At 37.4% G+C, this 19,158-nt stretch overlaps 1 protein-coding gene across 1 annotated transcript; it reads left to right on the forward strand.

Moving 5' to 3' along the window:
* The first annotated feature begins 114 nt into the window (after positions 1–114).
* On the forward strand, positions 115–18,772 carry FANCB (FA complementation group B). Its single transcript, XM_005516647.3, has 9 exons — positions 115–454; positions 996–2,035; positions 3,012–3,164; positions 3,687–3,779; positions 7,497–7,625; positions 8,541–8,707; positions 10,757–11,211; positions 12,025–12,262; positions 13,365–18,772. Exons 2-9 carry the CDS (start codon positions 1,103–1,105, stop codon positions 13,777–13,779), a joined length of 2,583 nt encoding a protein of 860 aa, XP_005516704.2. The 5' UTR covers positions 115–454; positions 996–1,102; the 3' UTR covers positions 13,780–18,772.
* Positions 18,773–19,158: the final 386 nt, after the last annotated feature.

The raw sequence follows: 19,158 nt of genomic DNA on the forward strand, positions 1-19,158 counted from the left end.
GGCGGTCTGCAGGCCCCGCCCCGGCCCCGCCCATCGCCGTGGCCCCGCCCGCGCCCGCGCTCCCGTCATGCTCCCCGCGGCGGGAGCTTCGGAGCGGCCCGTCCGGCCGGGAGCCGCGGTACGGGCCCGCAGGGAGAGGGGCACCGACTGTCCCGTCCGGCCGGGAACCGCGGTACGGGCCCGCCGGGAGAGGGGCACCGACTGTCCCGTCCGGCCGGGAACCGCGGTACGGGCCCGCAGGGAGAGGGGCACCGACTGTCCCGTCCGGCCGGGAACCGCGGTACGGGCCCGCAGGGAGAGGGGCACCGACTGTCCCGTCCGACCGGGAACCGCGGTACGGGCCCGCCGGGAGAGGGGCACCGACTGTCCCGTCCGGCCGGGAACCGCGGTACGGGCCCGCCGGGAGCAGCGGAGCCCGCGGTCACTGCCGAACCCTCAAGTCGGGTGAAACTTGGTGAGACGGCTGTGGTTCCCTCGGGGTCCCTGGGGCCTTCTCTGGGAGAAGAGGGAGAGGGGGAGGGAGTCTGCCGCAAAATGACCGGATGCTTCGTCAGAGAATTTTCTCCTTTAAGGTCTTAATTTTTTTTAAAAAAAAAAAAGAATTATAGCTATTAATAAGTACTACGCCCTAGAGAAGGCTCTTTGAGAATTCAAAGCACCGTTACTTTCTAATCTGCTCAGTATATTTGTGGCACTGACACCTTCAATGCAATCACACGATTTGTGAGTGTGTGGTTTGGTTTCTATCAATCTACATTATGCCATGCAGCTGTTGATAACCGGAGAATTTCTACCTTGGTAAAGAAACGTTTCTAAAATGTTTGTGTTATTTAAATCTCAGTACAAAGTTGTTTACCTTCATTATAAATCTGTGAGATCAAAGCACATACTGTCCTCATTCTGTATTATTGCTTTGCAATGCATAGTTATTCTTGAGACTCAGTTCAGCTAGTCCCAAAACTATTTATTTATTTTTTTCTTACTTGCTTTTGTAGATGGAAAATGTCCAGAAAGGTTAAAATTTCCATAAAGCAGTAAGCCTGAAAGAAATAGGCACACATAGGATGTTCTTATAGAGGAATATACCTAAAGATAAATCAAGATGCTTCTGAGTGAGCAAGATCAATTCTTGTCCTACAATGGTGAAGTTCTTGTATTTCAGTTGTCAAAAACAAAGCATGCAGAGGAAGCAGATGATAAAACAATGAATTTATGTGTCAGAAGGATGGAATTCAACAGACACACTAAACTGTTTGTTCAGAAGTCTTCTGGAGTATTCAGCATGGGAGCCAGTCACTCAAAAATTGAAATTATTTGTTGTAGCTGCACAACAGATTCCAGAACTGGGATTATTCTTCCCTGCATTTTGATGAAGAAGAAAAAACAGAACAGTGTCAAATACTTTTTATTGTTGCTTCACAGTTCAAACCAATTTGAGCCATCCTTTTATTTTAAATTGGATTATGAGCTGAAAGAAGACATCAGGTTGTTTGCTGGCCCATCATTGTTGTGGAGACATGCCAACAAGCTGTTCTACATCTCTTCCAACACCCACGTGGTTCAAAGTGCTCCTGTTCAGCTTTCTTCTGTAGTGTGGACAGGTGAAATTATGGGTGAAGGCACTGTTGTCTTAGGGATAAGAACTGCTTGCCTGCCAGAGACTGAAGATCCAGATGGGTTTTCTGTTTCAGACAGAGCCATCTGGGGTAGTGAGTTCTTTGGATACGCAGTTCAAACACAGAAAATGCTGCCTGGCACGTGCTTCATGCCTCATGCTTACAGTAGAGTGGTGTCTTCTGTCTGTGTCTGCAAGAGTGAGAGTTTGAAGAAACAGCTCCGGATCTCGCTTGTTGCCATAACCCACAAGAACCAGCTTATTTGGTTCCAAAATGGTGTCCCTAAAGGTGTTTGTGAGCTTCCTTATGAAAAGCCATGTTCAGTAAAAACAGCTCTAACCAGTAGCAATGATTTGCTATTTGTTGTGGCTTTTGCCTCTGGAAATAGCTGTGTTGTACAGAGGAGAGACAGCTTACAGGTATTGGTGTCTTTAAACATCTCCATTTTACTGTGGTCTTTTTTGTATATATTGTCTTATTGAAAGTCCTGCAACTGAAAACCTGCATGTTTAAGTTCTTTAGATCTCTTGTTTGTTATTGTTGCTGCTGGTAAAATAATCTGTCTAAAGTATGATATTGTTTTGCTTCCATTGCTTGCTTATATATCTGATAATGAAGCTGTGATTCTCTCATTCAGTGATACACTTATGAATCTGACCAAAGCTTCTGTTGCTAATTGAAAACCGCAATGGTGTGAAGACTTGAAGTTGCAGGGCAGTTATGAGTACACCTGGATGATTTGTGTTAGAAGTAGCCTCACATCATTGCAAAGTATAAACTGCTTCTTGAAATATCAAAGCTTTTTGAGCCTTAATTCCTAATAAGAAAAAGTTGTTTCTAGAGTATGTTGTTTTATGAAAATGACAAGAAAAGGCCTTGCTATTGTTTCCTAAAATTAGGAGAGACAAAGTTGCTGCTAGGGTTTTGTAGTTATCTGACAGGAAGTCTTGTATAAGTCAGGAAATAAAAATTTGTACTATTTAGTTGCTGGCATTATTATAAAAATTTTTCCTTAACTTTCAAGCATATTTAAGTCTGTTGTGAAACAAAGATATTTCTCAGTGTCAAAGGTGTAATGCCTTTAACTGATCTTCAAGTATTACTGCTTCTAAATAGATGGTACAACGTTCAGCTGCTTGAATACACTGAAAAGTTGTCATCTTCTCTGCAACCTGTAATCTGGAAAGTGATCTTTAAAGAGAAATAGCTAATTTTCCCAGAGATGCATAGGATCTAAATGATACGATGAGAGTGAGAGCTTGAAACCTTTAAATATCATTGTATTTTACACAACTGAATAGGCTCCCTCTTTATGGAAAACAACCTTCTCTAAAATGAGATCTCAAATACAAGATTTATTCTAATAAATGTATTTTAAAACCTCTTCTACTGTAGGTGGCTTCCAAATGGCAAAAAGTGAAGTGTGTTCTGGTGGATGATTTTATTGGCTCTGGAAGTGAGCAGCTGTTACTGCTTTTTAAGGATGACTCCAATACAGACGTGTTAAGTACATTCAAAATAACAGATTTTGGGGAGGTCAACTATGCAGTAAGTTGAGCTTGCCTTTTCTCAGCTACTCAGTCTGTGCTTACTAAATTATGAAAATCTCAACAAATCATTAAAGTATTGATACAAAGTGAAATGGCATGTGTGCTGTGAAGTGCCCTGAAGTTTGAATACAATATTCCCTGCTGTAATCTTAAATTATCTGAAGACATTTTGATTCTGTGATTATATCAACATTCTGTTGGGAAATGAATGCAGCTGAAAATGCTTCACATACATAATAGTTTTGCCACAATCTTACCTTTTGGCTAAGAACCCTTAATTTAATTAAAGCCATAGTACTTGTTAATTATCTTCTCATAATTGGTTCTTTCCATTATGTACTATCAATTTCTAATTGCTTTCAGAAAATATAATTTTTCTTTTAAAAGACATACTGTGATTCTCTTGTCTTGCTGTATTTTCCCCTAGATTTTTATAATGCTGTGTAATAGCCTGTACCTTACTTTCAGCTTTTTAATTCATTTAGGGTTTTGGTTTTGTTTTTCGTTTTTTTTCATTCAGAGTGGTATCAATTATAAACAAGATGTTCCTGCTGCAGAAGGATTGCAAGAGAATGGTTTGCTTACTGTCAGAGCCCTTGAAACAAGATTACAGGTTTGTGCTCAACAGTTCTACCTCTATGTTTTCTGTAAATTACTGTTCTGTATCATTGCATTATCTGAAGGGTGAGGCTAATGATACTGTTATTATTGAAGAACTGGTTCAGGGAAAAGGACAATGTGGTTAAGTATTTATTCTTGAATCAGTGGTAGTTTGTGTTTCAGTTCTCAGTTGTTATAAGTGCATTTAGATAATTGTGGAGGTCTAATTTAATATTAATTAAAAGGTTGAGATAATGTTGAAGCTATCTTATCATAGCAGTATTTTACTCACGTTTAAAGACCGGATTAAAAAATTAGAATGTTTACTTTTTCTCCCCATTACATACATAACTTTCAGGTCATGTAGTGGCAGGCTCCCAGTGAGTGCATTTGCACAAATTGGTGACAGTGGTTATTTCACCACCTTCTAATGTTCATGCTCCTATTACTAGCAGCTTTATAAGGATAATTTTGAAAAGTATTGTAGATAAAGCTAAAATGTATCCTTCTTTAAACTAGCATCATTTATAAAACAAACTGGAGGAAGCTTGCTGGAGTTTCCCACCCAGCATAACTCACCAATGTGAGGGCTTTTGCAGTGTGTATATTAGCCTATACCAAATGGGTAATAGTTGACAAGTAGGAACATTATTTAAGAAAAAAAAATCTTTAGGGGAGAACATGAATCTCATACTGAGTCTATTATGAGAGGCTATTGTTAGTTTGCTAAGGGTGCTTTAAAGACAAGGTATGAGGTAATTATTCCTGTCATTTGAGAGTTAGTGAAAACTAAGTAGGGTATTGTGGCAGTTTTATTTCCAGCCTTTAAAAATTAAGCAAATGAATGGGCAATAGTTTACCAGTTAATAAATAAATAAATGAAGGACATATTAGGAAAAGACTGAAAACAACTTTCCTAGTTCTAATGACAAACAAGATATCTAAAGAGATATAGTGTATCATCTAAAAGATAAAAGCTGTTTGGAGAACAGTGGACAAAATATTTTTTTCCCTTCTAGAAGGCCAAGAAAATAGAATCTGCATTAACTTTGAGGACCTCTTGAGGTTCCTTCCAGTCCTACTTTTTTTACAGTTTGCATGTTAGGCTTTAACATGCAGAAGTGCAATCTTCCTTCCAAATGCATCTTTTTCTGTTTCTGCATTTTTTTTCTTCTGTGACAGTCATATTTTACAACTGATTTCACTGCTGCATTCTTGCCTTCTCATTACATTACTCTTCCACAAAACAGAAATTAGTTTCTGTGTCTTTTTGGCTGCTCCTTCCATTTTGTAATGGATTGTAATGGAGCTGCCATTGACAGCTGTATGTTCTGTGTTCCTTAACTTTCTTCTTTCAATACACCAACGGCTTCTACCTATACAGCTCTGAATCTGTGTCAGGATCAAATGAATTATCTGCTTTGCACTTGTTACTGGTTCTGCTGGAAACAAGCCACTGGCTGGATATTTTATCTATTGTGTTGTGTTTATGTTACAGATACAGAATACTTCATAAGACCTAACATTTCTGTGCTTTTAGATCTTTTTAATATCTGATTCTCAAAGCCACTTGCTAGCACAAGCATTGTAAGCAAGTTGGAAATTTATTGTGTTTTAATGCTGTAAATCTTTGAAAATGTCAAGCTGATGAATTTGGAAGTGGGTGCAAATATTTCTTTTTAACCTTACTGTCTATATTATATTTGCTGAACAGTGAAGTACTCTTGCTGGCTTTTATAATCTGATGTATAATTGAATTTCAAGGATGCTTGTTTTGAAGCAATAGTGCATGAGTTCTGCTTAACTTGGGAATTTTCAAAGGTTATTTAGTCTTGAAGTGGTGCCTCTTGATATTTATCATCAAAATTCAGGTATTCTAGAAATTTGCAATCAAATCAAGTTTTTACTGTCTCCATGGAATCCTCTGTTTTAGAGAAAAAAGAAATAGCAGATGCAGCCCTTTTTCATCCTTGTTGCTTAACCCTTGTTTCACATCTGCACAGCTCTTTTCTTAGCCACGTGATAACTTTGGCAGGAATGAATTATAGTCCACAGTGTAAGTAAGTTGTGTTTAAGTTATACACAGTAATATATAAACCACATTTTGCAGGTAGTGACATTGAAAAATAGATCAGCTTGAGCAATTTTGAGTTGTTCTGTTTATTTTGTATACACTATTTTGGGCCTGAATCCAGCCATTTCTCCTTTGAAGTTTTTTTTCCACTTTAGCATGTATTTTGGTACCTTCTGAAGAAGACATCCTTTGGCAGAGTACTGCAGTTACATTGCAACAACTGAGGTTACAGGGTTTCTCATGGTTTTAGTTGATTGTTTCAGCAGAAATAAAGTGTCTTTATGTCCACTGGTCTGTTCTCCCCATTACTTGACAGTTTTGTAAGTGCTGTAATTCTGGATTTACTCACAGCTCTATTGTCTTTGGCTCTGGACTGTCTTGTTTTTATGTTCATGTTTATTTTCTCTTCTAAGGTGATCTAGTTTTATTTTCTTAGTTTCACAGCACAAAACTTTTAAGTCCTGCTGATGCTTGTACATCTTGGCATATAACAGAAAGGATGTGCCTGTCACTTGATGGACACAGCTCAGTCCTGGGTTTGTTATGTGGTAGAATTCATGTCTTTTTCTTGTGTTGTTTTAGGAGGAAAAAGGGCTTGCAAAAGGCAGATTGGTCAGCAAGCATACATCAATGTCTGGCCATTTTCACTTCTCCCACATCTGTGCTTCCCCATTTGCTTTCTGGTTCTCAGTTGTTTATTCAGGAGTTGGCTCCAATGGGAGTAAATGATGGCTTAGTGTTCTGATGTCCTAAATTAGGAAGGTATTGTAGACTCATCTTTATTCTTAACTCTTCATTTCCATCTCTTGACTCAAGTCTGGCACTGGATTATTGCGTCAAATCTGGTGCTGAGATTCACAGTTGGATAGGTGACAATTTTTTTACAGGACTTTTCATGAGAGTGTGTCGGTCTAAATGCCCTTTGCCATTGCAGCTTGAGCAGAGGACATCACTTCACTTACAAAAACTGCATTTTTATTTGGGCTTATAATGGATTTATGTGTGTTACGTGTCTGGGGCATTGTCTAAGGGGATGGAAGAGGGAAGTTTGGTTTGGCATTCCAGGGTTGAGTTTGTTCTCTCTTTGACAGCACTGAACTTCTCATGATCTTGCTTTCCAGATAATACGCTTTTGAGGATCTTTCTTAAAACCTTAGAAACTGCCATGATTTTTTTTTTTCCTTATTGCTTGGTTTGTGGGTTTTTTTGGTTGGTTTGCCTTGGTTGTTTTTTGGGAGGATTTTTTCATTGTGTTTTGTTTAGCTGAGATGCAGTCAACACATGTGTCTGCTTTTGAACCTGTCAACTCTTCAATGTATTTACTTGACCAACAATCAGTACATATCTTGAGAAGAAAATGAAACTGCTATCCATGAAAAAGTGAAGCAGGATTAATAATAAAATATATCTACAGAAATATATCTGAACATCTATGTAATTTGATTAAGTTTACCTTAATATTTATCTTAAACTCTAGGTTTTGTATTGAAAGACCAAGATTCTGAGATTTATATTTTAAAAACAGAGTAGCCTGACTTGAACATTTTTTGGAAATGTTAGTTGTGCTTCTTGCATACAAATGGAAAGCTGAAAAGATATTTTGATAGCTCTAATATCCTTTCCTATGTGCAGTAGTCTAATGATTATCTTTTACAGGCTGGTTGGACTTCTGTTCGAGAGCTACAGCACCATTTAGGACTCCAAAACAGAGTTATTCTTGAGTCTTGCAGAGCATTAATAGATCTTGTTGAAGAAAGAACCCATATTCTACCAAACTCAAAAGAGGTAAAATGCAGGAGGCGGGCCAGATCAGTTCTGAATTCTGCCAAGCCATTTGTAGAGGGTGCTGCCCTCAGCCACTTACCACAGTCACCTGTAGGGGTTGCCACTATCAAAATTCATTAATCTGCTTTTTAAGTCTGGTTCATTTTCTTAACTTGCCAGTATGTGTAGTTAATAGTAAATTTAATTGTTTCTACTTGAAATTGATGTGTACAATACCTGCTGACAAGTGAGTGGTATGGAGGAGTAACCTCTAACAGAGTTAGCAACAAACATGAGGGGAATGTACAGTTCTAATTGGCACAGTTGCCTAGATATTGAATAGCTGTCTGTAATCTCACATGTTACAAAAAGGAAGTTGCCATAGAAGTATGTGAGCAAAATCGACTTTATAATGTGGGCAGAGTGAGCTGTGGGCTGAGAAGGTGATGGAGGCTAGGAAAATTTTATTTTAATATGTTGCTCAAAAGTAACCTAATTTAATTGGAGTTCATCTCCCTTTCAGTTATTGCTGTGGTATCTTCCAAGTTTTCTAGGTTTGGACAACAAAGTATCAAGCAATTAAATGCAGTAATAGAAATTCCAGCACCTTATATCTTTGGACAATTAATTGTATAGCAGCAAGATTTTGACATGTGATGTTTACAAGGAGAGAATAAGTTGTACTTTACATGATAATATAATGTGTTAGGAAAATTCAATTCTATTTATTGTAGAGAATAAATATGTTTATATATATATCTATCATTTTATGTATCTTAAAAGCTCCTTCAGTAGTCACTTGTGGTAAAACAGAAAGTAATGCAGTATAAAAATAACCAATATCACTACTTAATTTAAAAAACTTTAAAAATTTATTAATTTTAAATTATTTAAATTAATTTAAATTAATTTTAAAAAACCACATTTTTCTGTAAGGAAGGTCTTGTCTCTCTCTGGGATGATGTAGAAAATCCTCCTGATTCTCTAAGTAAAGAGACATCATTGGCGTCTAAAGTCCCAGAGCACTTCACAGAGGAATTGTGGCTGCGTGTTGTGGGTGACAGCCTGGTAGTTGGAGTAAAACTAACTGAATCATTTTACTTGTGAGTATATACATTTACCTAATAATTTCATTGGTGTTTTTATAGGAAATGAATATGTAGGTTAAGCTCTGCAGTAAATTTGAATGTTCGCATTTTGAACATCTGCATATAAAATGTTTTAAATGTGTCTGTCAGTACTCTTGCTGCTGCTTGCTTGCTCTCTAGCACTGTGCAGAAAAATATATTATACAGCCAGAAATCATTTGTGTGAGTATAATTGCAACATTACTGGAGATTTTTTACAAAAGAGTTTTCTGTGACAAAAATTAGTCTATGTCGACATAGCAATGCTGACATCAGTGTGTGTTGTAAATAAAGCTCTTTCTTCACTTAGTTCCTGTTGCTTTAGTGTTAGCTGCTTGCTATTCCTAACTGGTTTGCTTCAAGAAGTACAAAAGAAAATATATTAAATTCACTTATCAACTAATAAATACTTAGCTTTTGAATTGAACTCTTCTAGTCAAGAACTTAATCAAAATGATTGCAAAGCTCGTATTTTATGTAAATTATGTGGAACAATCAGCCGTACAATACTTAAACCTTCAAAATAATTTATTTTTATCATCTTTAAAATTGTTTATGCTATTTATTTTAATTACTCAGTTCTAGTTGTAAATACAATTCATGTCATTTTCCCTTACAGATAGGGAACTAAATTGAAACTGTGAAAAAAGAGGATTACATAAAATATGAAATTACAGCGTGAATTGTGTAATGTAACCTTTGGTGGAGTCAGAACTTATCTTTTGGCCCATTTCCCCCAGGCGGTGTAGCTGAGGCTGTGTTAGGCTGAGCTCAAAGACTACTGATGCCACTGAAAATCATTCAGGTGGTTGTGAGGGAGCTGACCTGTTAGGCCCTCTGGCCATTCTGCTGGAGCTGTGGCTATATTCTTTCTCAACTGCCAGATTGCTGTAACTTTACAAGAAAGTTGACCTCATCCTCTTGACAGCCTCTCTTAAGACCCACTCAGGCAAAAGATCATTTTTTGCCTTTTTACTGTTTGTTCTTTTAGCTTGGATGATGATGCCTTTGTTTTGTTTTAAAATAAAACGCTTAATTCCTGTATAACTTCAGAGACCTTCAGCAGGTTTTAAAAACCAGCAGCAATCTAGCCCTCTCCCCCATTTTTACAGTTGAGAAAAGATCTGTGGAGAAGCCATTTGCCCAAGGTTACCTGGCAGGCCAGCAGCAGAACCTCGGTCTTTTGAGCTCCAGTTTAGTACTGTGTACAACAGCCTGTGTTTGTGGAGAAAAGGACTTGCTTTATCTCCAACCCCAACTCTGTAATTCTTGATAGGTTATTTTTGTGCTTCCTAGTAAGGCAAGATTGCAGTAATATCATGGGTTGCATTATGAGGTGGTGATACTTCTCTGTAAAGAAAATTAGACATTCATAAGACTTTCAAATGTCAGTGACATTTTGAGATTGAATTGATTGACAGAATAATATATTCATTGAAAGAGGATCTAGAACAGTAATATTAGGATTTTATTGAAAGAGCCTTGAGTTGAATAAATAAAGTAGTTCATACATTTCAGGAAGTTGCTGCATGTTCAAGGTAATAGTATCTTAAACCTTTCATATTACTCTACATTGAATTTTGTTTGAATGTCTATAAAAATGTAGTATCAGAAGAGCTTCTAGTCCTCAAAAGGGCAGAATTGATATTTTCCGCAGTTTTTTATTAAAAAAAAAGGTTAAATCTTTAAAAAATAATCCATAATGTCATAGAGTATCTTTATAGGTTACGTCGAATTTTCAGCTTCTGGCTGAATTAAACATCCAAATTCTTATGGTTGAAACAAGGTATCTAACTCCTAGAAGATCTCAGAAAATTCAGTGCACATTTTGAAAAACCTTAATATTAAGTTTATATGAAACAGTCATGAAGGACTTAGCCTCTTTGCAAAGTCTGATTTAATCTGGAGTAGTATTGGACTTTATGATAGTCTTAAATGTCTGTGTACATCTGCAGAGTTGTGGTTATTTGTCAGAAGGCAAAAATGTGAACTGGGAGTGCAGCCATATTGTATGGATTTTTACAGGTCACTGAGTGATGTCAGTTTATCTTTAGTGATGGATCAAGACTTCTCTTCGATTTCTCCAATTATCAAGTGCCAAAGTAAGATCATTAAGCTGAACAAAGCCTTCTCAGCATTGACAGTCTCCTCAAGTCAAATTGAACCTCCTCCAAAAAAGATGAAATTGGACTTGCGTAGCAGCAATGATGTGAAAAAAGAGTTTCCTGAGAGATCTTCAAGGATTCAGCTGGATGAAGCCAAGACAGTCACTGCTGTCACCAGCCTTTCACCACTATTGGCATTTCATCGTGTGTGCTGCGTAGTTCTTCTGCATGCCAGGAAGCAAAGCCATCAGAATGATAGTTTACAGCAGAGCAAAAAGATTACTGTACTCTGTGGGAAAATTTTGTTAACTCTAGAAGATATTTCAAATGGCAGATATTCAGTAAAGATGCCAAGGGATAATAGTTACTGTACAGGTAAATGGTTTTATAAATATATATATATATATATATATTTGATTATTTTGTTTGCTCTAGGTGATGCCAAGCCAAGTTTCTCTCTGAACACAAGCTGCACAGACCTTTTGGGAATTAAAGCTGGGTGAAATAAGAAAGAGAACATTTTTCCAAATGGGAAAAATGTTTAGTGAGTTGTTGTTTAGGTTTTGTTAGCATTGGTGATGAAGGGTATCTGGAAAGAATAATTTTGAAGATAAGTTTGAGTACAGGATGCTGAAGCCTAAGTTTTTTGTATAAATCAGCTTCTGGAATTAGTTACGGAAGTTTTTTTTGACATACTACTCTCTTTTAAATAATACCAAAGTAATTGAAGCTCTTCCTCATCTACACGTATATTAAAGTAATTTATTTTCATTTCTTTTAATATTCCTGATTGAATTGATTTTGACCTGGGCTTTTGCTCAGGTAATGAAATATCCTTTTGTTGTTTGTGATGAATTTGAATTTTTCTCCCTTTAATGCTGTGTCACTGCTAAAGCCAACATCTCATCTTACTATCATAGGAAACTAAGAGTCCTCCTTTCGCGAGGTGATGTTTATCTTAAGAGCTTTCATTATATTGGTGGTGCTTCATTAATCAACTGTTCTGCTTGACAGAAGTAGGGATAAGAATTTAGGTGAGAAGAAAATTCCCAAAGAGTGCCTGAAGCCAGGTGCAAATCCTTCACAAAAAAACAGGGAGTATGAGCCAAAAATCAAAGCTTATTTAATGCGTGCTGCATGATCAAAATATTTAGTTCAAATACCTTTTTTTACTGTATTTTTTTGCAGGTTCCATGGAAGATATACTTGCTGTCCTTGCAGTGTCTGTCAGATTTTCCTTTCAGATTGAGTCTTGTGACTACACTTTGACTCCAGTTAGTTCGTGGTTACTGGGAGAAATGGAGTGCACACCATTGAAGGGATGCCAGGACAACATATTCTGTCATAAAGCAGGAAATGTCTATGGTACAATTTTTAATTGGGCCCTGAAAAATCCATTTGAAGGAGTTCTAACAATATTTTGCAGGTAAAATCACTTGCAAAACATAGCATATTCATCTTCTGTACACCCTTTTTTATCTTTATGCCATTTCTAACTGGTATCATGAACAGCAGTTGAAATTGAAACCAATAGGTTGCCAATTTGATGATAACAATCACCAATAACAGGCCTGTTTTCAGATCAGAACTATGGCAGAACCTGAACTGAGTTCTTTAATTTTGTCTAGTCTGGAACGCTGAATTACAGATAAGTCTAATCTCCATTAATATCTGCTTGGGTACTATTCCTTCGCTTCATTTTGCTGCGTCGTTATTTTATATTCTTTTTTTCTTACATAATTCTTAGTATAATGTGTAATTTGTAATTTTTTTTCTTCAATGTGTGTTAATTTTAAAAAAATCCTTTAATATTAAATATTTTATATTAATATTAAATAAAAAAACAACCAAACCACAAACCCCAAAATAAATTAAATTTCTCACTAGGTCATTTTTAGTTTAGTTGCAATATAAGTGTAGTCTCATTTTGTACATGTTTCTGCTGTAGTTATTTCCTATCTGCCATGATTATATAAAGGAAATAATCTGAAGAGTCTCACTGATGTCCTTTCTTATGCAGATTCTTGGACAAATATTTCCTAAACCAGGTTAAGCAAATTAGTAATACTGCCATAATTTATGACTTAGCTGGATAAGGCTTATAACATAAAAAGTACTTCTGGGATATTGACAAATGTTGCTGTTTCGAGGAGTTCAAACTAAAAAATAAAAAAGAAAAGGTGTTACTTTTAAGAGTGTATTTTATAGTGAGGTTCAGTCTTTTCCTCAAATTAGGAGTTGATTTCCGTTATGTAAAAGGAGATGCTGAAATGTTTAAGCAATCAATCAGTAAAATTTTACATCTCAAGACTTCTGGTTCCTTTTCAAAAGTGATTTTACTTGGTACTATTCACTTTTGATCCCATTTTGTTAATAGTTACTGAGCCCTATGTTTATGGGCTGTGATTGTATTTTCTGTATCTTTTATTCCTGTGTTTGGATTGATCTTTTATCTGGCTAGGATATTTCTTTGATAGGTGGAAACTACAGTTTTTGGTTTTTGACACCATCATCATTTTGTTTTACAGAAATCTGACTGTCTTGTTCCAGTGCCTTCATAGCCTTACTCGAGTTCTCCCTCCAAGCTGTGGTGTAAAACTCCTGAGATCTGGAAGCAAAGGAGCACTTACTGAGCAGTTAGCACTGGCTCTGGAAAAGGAAATGCTCACCTTGAAGAATTCTCTTTCCTTAAAAAAGGCTGAAAACAGCTTGACATGGGGGAATGAGTCTGGCAAGAAAATCAATAATGCTCCTCTGGCTTCTTTACTGGACACCGAGGAAGGAGTCCAGCAATTCAGAAAGAAGCTTCAGAATGAGCGGGAGGAGTGTGTGCGAAGCATGAACCAAACAATGAATGGTGCCCTCTACCAAAAAATTGCTTTGAAAATAGCAGAAGCTCAGCTCAGTTCAGATATGATTGTGTGGAGACTGGCCAAGTCTTAGAAACTCTTGACTAAATTTATTTTGAAAAAAAATTTAAGTTATACCATTAAATAATATAAATATTTTTATGGGTACTTCTACTGCTTTGTATTTTATAGCATTTCTGTGTTGTTTCTACAGATAAATAGTGGTATTTTAATTGATGACTGTTGGAAGAATTTAATATTAGAAATTGAGTCATTATTTTGTTACATATTTTAAAAATATTTTTAAGGTATTTTCTAATAATTCCTACTCCAAAATCATAATTCTTGGTCTATAAAAGAACTTTTTAGGAAAAAAACCTAATAAGTGTGTACTCTTTAAAATAGTTCTATTGAATTTGAAAGATGACTGTAAATGTAAACATTTTTTAGAAATCTTAAAACAGGTATAGAAAGGATATAAACTATACAACCAATTATAATTCATAATTTGAGTGTGGAGTTCAACAAATTCAAAGAGGCAAATTATCTTCATGATATGTCAAACATTTTGAATAACTTCTAGTGATACCACTTGAGGAACAAAGCTCTATACATTTCAGCCCTGTCTTCTAGAGTCCACCCTCAGATTTATGGAGTATTTATTGGAGGTGGAGAACCCGATCAGAACTCTTAACCAGATTACAAGAACTCATGAAGATTCACTGCATAATAAAGCTGCTTCAGGTTTGAGAGGTCCATTCCCAATTTAATGGTAGGGCTAATCTCACTGGTAAGTCCTGGAGGAAACTGTCCTTCCTTGGATGTTAGCCTAGCTTCAGTGTCAGAAGATTGCTCAATCCCAGAGTCAGATGATTATCTAGATGATGCTAGCTGCTCAGTGGTTTTGGCCTGTCTCAAGTAGTTTAAATAATATTGGGCAACTCTTATTATTATTCCTCTTTTTGCTGGCTTGAGGAAGATCCTGCTTATGTTTCTAGGAAAAGAATGGCCTGTATTGCTTGCTGAGATAGTAATTTTTTAATCAGTTTTTTCCCACTAGCTTCATAAGGGGCAGAAAGGTTAGAAAATCCCAAATCACAGTAATTTGCCTCCTTTTATCTCTGCTTTATATAAGTGAAACATTCTTATTGCTTGTCATAATTTTTCTGAAGTTGTCAGGATTTTGCTTTTCATTTTCTCTGCAAACAGAGTTAATAGTTGACATCTCCAGCGTCTCTTTCAATAAAAGTCTGGCAGGAAAAGTGGAAGATATTTATTGACTCAAAGGAATACTGATGTTTCAGAATAATTTTTTTGTCTCATCAGAAAGCTCAGCTTCTGTATGTATGTCCTCTAGAAGCAGTAAGTGGTGATATTTTTCAGGCTGAGGTATCTTCTCATTCTGGCAACAGGAGTGAACTGATGTACATTAAATGCAAAACACTGCCTAGAAAACCAGTAAATGAGAGAACTGTGCTTCGTAACCTTAACCCAGTTTAGTGATATAGCTTCCCTTCTGATATACTCAAAGTATTAAATTACTCCTTTTTAGCTACAGAGAAGGGAAATCCTCCATTAAGATGTCAAAAATGTCTTAAGAAATTGTCATTTGAATCTCAGTATTTACTGGATGAGAAAGTTGAGGGTTTTTTACAATTCTTTGTTAAGCCAGAGTCAGACAATAGTCAAAGCTTAAGAACAAATTGTTAGGCAGTCAGTTGTCACTGGAATTTCTAGAAGTTCCTGATTATAAACACTTATATGAAGCAAAGAATCTCAAGGTGCAATCCTGTAGCTTGCAGCTAAGGACAAGTCCTTGCTGAGCCATCTGAGCAGAAGCCTTCAGAGCAACAAAGCTACTGTTCAGCTCAGGGCCCTTGAAGGAGATTTTGCAAATCAGTGTAAACCACTCCAGCAGTTGATTTCTGTCAGCATATTAGTCTACTCTCGTGTTGTAACTAACCATCATTGGTCTGTCTGTCTTTAAAGAGAAACTTCATTTGTGTTTATATCCCTTCATTGAAGTAATAGAGTGGGACAAATGAAGAAAAGCTGCTAAGCACAAATGTTGCCAGTTTCTAATTCCATGGAGTTGTTACTTTAAAGAACCAAGCAGTGAAATCACAGCAGTAGAAGTGAGATTATTAGAGTAGAATAGTAACAACATGTTCCTACTAAAGAGACTTTCCTGAGGCATGAATGCTTATTTTGTAAATCATCAGATGAGGTCATTAAACACTTTCTTAACAGCTCTAAGATTCCTGGGAGCAGTTCCTCAACTGACTAGTAATGCATAATAGCATGGTACAACTTTCAGTGGTAGTGACGCAATTGCTAAGCATACTGCGTATGTGCCAAAATCTAAAGGTTTCTGCTGATATGTGTGGGTTTTGGCCAGGAATAATGGGAAAATGCAGCAGGGCATTAACAAAGATTCAGGCTCTCTAGAACCTCATCTTCAAGTGGCAGCAGCAGGCATTTTGTTTAGAGGTATTTGCCTTTCAGAAGTAAAAGCAACCAAAGGTGTTAATGTACTTATTTGGTCTCTCGTGATGATTAACATTTGCACATGCTGGTGCTCAAATGAGAAGTCTACATTGTATGGACTAGAAAAATAGTTAAGTTGGCTAACCATGTTTCTGTCATGAGCTGTTGGAGTCACATTTTCTGGACCTCCAAGAAAGTCTTGGAAGTGAGATCTTGCATAACGTGGGTTTTGCAAGTACTTTTTTTAACAAATCATTTGAGAAATTAAATCAGTGGCAGCAGCAGTCCTAGTTCTGGGGGGAATTGGTATTGCCAAGAATAACTGATAAAATAGTTGGATGTTTGATTCCATAAATAAATTCCCCTTTCCATGATAGTAGATCAAGTTGGGAAACATACACCTCCCAAGGAATTGAAGGTTTTTTGCTACTAAAGCCATTACTAATAGCAGATAGCTATTCACACCACCCATTCACTAAGTCTGACACTCCTGACTACTCTGTACGGATAGTCATTACACTGGGAGGTCAGTCCCCACGCTGGGACCCCTGGCTCCTACAAGGTTACAAATTCCTTTGAAGAGCTCTTCACTTCATCAGGTGTGTATGTGTAATCCTGTAGGGTTTTTTGTTTGCATGTAGCAACCACTACCTGTTTGTGCATGATCCAAGTTAACGCAAACCATGGTTGGTACTAATGTGTGTGGTGGCTTCGTACGCAGCCAGCAGGCTCCTGCTGTTCTGAATTTATCAGTTCTGGTGGATTTAACAGAACAACTGGTCTCCAGAGCTTACGAGTCCTGGGAGATTTTCACATGCTGCTTCTCAGCATGTAATAATCTCCTCAGTCTGGTGCTTGCTGGTAAACATTCCTCCCTCCTGAGCTGGAGAACCCTGTCACATAAACTCAAACAAAGGGGCCTTTGATAAGGCACTAAAATTATGCCCAGGATCAGCTTGTCTGGACCCCAGTAGTCCTGATTTCTGGAAACCAGCAGATGTCAGTGGTATCTATAGGAATGGTTCAAGTCTTCTGGCCATGGCAGTGTTCTGTGTGCAGATATTTACTTTGCAATGACTCTTATCACATTTCAAAAGACAGGTATGCAAAAGGCAGGTCTGACATAGGAAGTGTGAGCTATCATGCTTGGATGCACTCTTAAAATTGTAGCACTTTTAAAGTCACTATGATTTAAGACCCTAAGAAAAGGGATTGTGTGTCAAAGACCTCTGCTTTTTCTGGCCAAGTTGGTGTAATAAATATATTAACTTACAGTGATTTTTCTCTTTCATTCTAAGGCCTCTCAGGGAAAAGAAACCTCTCTACTCTAGAGTGATTCCTGTTGGACAGTAATATTTCCTATTTTTGTGTGTGTATGTATTTCAAATCAGCCACAGGCTGCTCAGTTGCTCATAGTAAAAGTCAAGCCTCCTCTCTCAGCTGCTAATTTTTGTTTTCCCACATCTTTTCACAATCTGGGAACTGTGACAGTCATATGACTGCTCTCCTCTGAATCATACTGACTCTGCTGACAAAATAATAATGGTAGCATGTTTATCCTTGAGTGAGTTATTCATTAGAGGCTATTAACAAGGATGATAGGTGCAGCAAAAGGAGTATTCAAACAGTGGTAGTTTTCTTCTCCTGTCTCTACTTCCTAGGGAGAAATGAAGTTTTAAACAGTGGAAAGAAATTAAAAATCAATGCAAGGATTTAAAATCTCAAATAGTTATAAATTGGAGCATTTAGTTATTGCCAAGTCTTGTTTATTTTGGCGTTTGGTTGTGGTTTTTTTAGTATTTTCTGCACTCTAGGCATGCCATTGGGTAAGGACAAGGTGAGCATCATTGTGTAGTAGGAGCTTCTCACCAAGAAAATCTTCCCAGGGAAAAAGCAAAAGAGTAGGAGGTTTGATGCTGCTGTTTAGTCATGTTAATTATTGCTTTAAGGAGGTGATACTACTTAAGTCTTTTCTGTGACCTCAGGTTTGTGGTATGTGACAAACTCATCCAGTGAGATGACTTTCCCCTTGAGAAAGTCATAACTCATAGGTACAAGACGGCAGCTGCATGCTTGTAAAGCACTTGGTTAGAGCAAAGGCTGCCCAGTGCCAGCTTTGGATCAGTCCAGCTCCTGCCTCGAGTCCTGCATTCACAGAACCCTGGTGCTTCACTGTGGTATTTAGGTCAGAGGCACAGGTTGGTAAAGCAGTCTCAGGTTAACTAATCCTCTTCCTTATTGTCTAAATGGAGAGGCGGTGACTCATGTGCCGGGCTGTGATCCTTACCTGCACAGGGAGGGAGAAAGGGAAGGCTTTGAAGTGAGTCCTTCAAAACAGTGTGTGCTGCCTCTGTGCCTGCCCCTTCCCTCCCTCCAGAGCCCCAGTTACAGTTTTGAACCGAACATGTCATGTCTTCTTTTGTAATCCTGCCTTTGAAATGTTCTCAAGCATGAGGGGAAATGCAGAAGCTGCCAAAAACTTCCAAAATTCATGGTTGGTGGGAGTTTGCTGTTTCTGTCGCGTTTGTACTATGCCCTCTGCACAGACTTTGCTGATTGTATTTTCATGCTTCTCTCTTCCCCTCACCTCAGTGATCAGTGAAAACCAAACCACAATCACTTCTAAAATGCAAAAGGAATAAACTACTTTGTTGTGCTTTGTCCTGTAGATGGGTGTATGTTCTTTTCCAAACTGCTGAATCATAGAATTTACACATAAAAGTCATGAACAAACTGGATGAAATTTCCAAGTGCTGCAAGTAGTTGTGCAACACAGAAAAAAGCATTTTCCCTCCACAGCCCTGACCTGAGCTTTCCATCAGCTTTTCATGGCTGTTTATGCTGATAAGCTGCACAGGGTTTGTTTGTTTTATACGATTTCTGCAGCTAAGTACCATCCACACTTCACTTACTGGTAATACATTTTAATGCTGCCTATAATATTTTAAGCTTTTGTTTTAATTTTCCTTCTTCTCAACCTCACTTA

Source organism: Pseudopodoces humilis, chromosome 2 (genome assembly GCF_049639895.1).
Source record: "Pseudopodoces humilis isolate 2021_Gansu_Grassland_sample_001 chromosome 2, ASM4963989v1, whole genome shotgun sequence".
Classification (NCBI taxonomy): Eukaryota; Metazoa; Chordata; class Aves; order Passeriformes; family Paridae; genus Pseudopodoces; species Pseudopodoces humilis.

Bases quoted from the DNA above. Each gene is read 5' to 3' on its own strand.
- FANCB (XM_005516647.3), top strand. From the start codon at position 1,103: ATGCTTCTGAGTGAGCAAGATCAATTCTTGTCCTACAATGGTGAAGTT. The intron at 3,780-7,496 runs GTTTGTGCTCAA...TATCTTTTACAG, and splicing joins CCCTTGAAACAAGATTACAG to GCTGGTTGGACTTCTGTTCG. The intron at 12,263-13,364 runs GTAAAATCACTT...TTTGTTTTACAG, and splicing joins GTTCTAACAATATTTTGCAG to AAATCTGACTGTCTTGTTCC.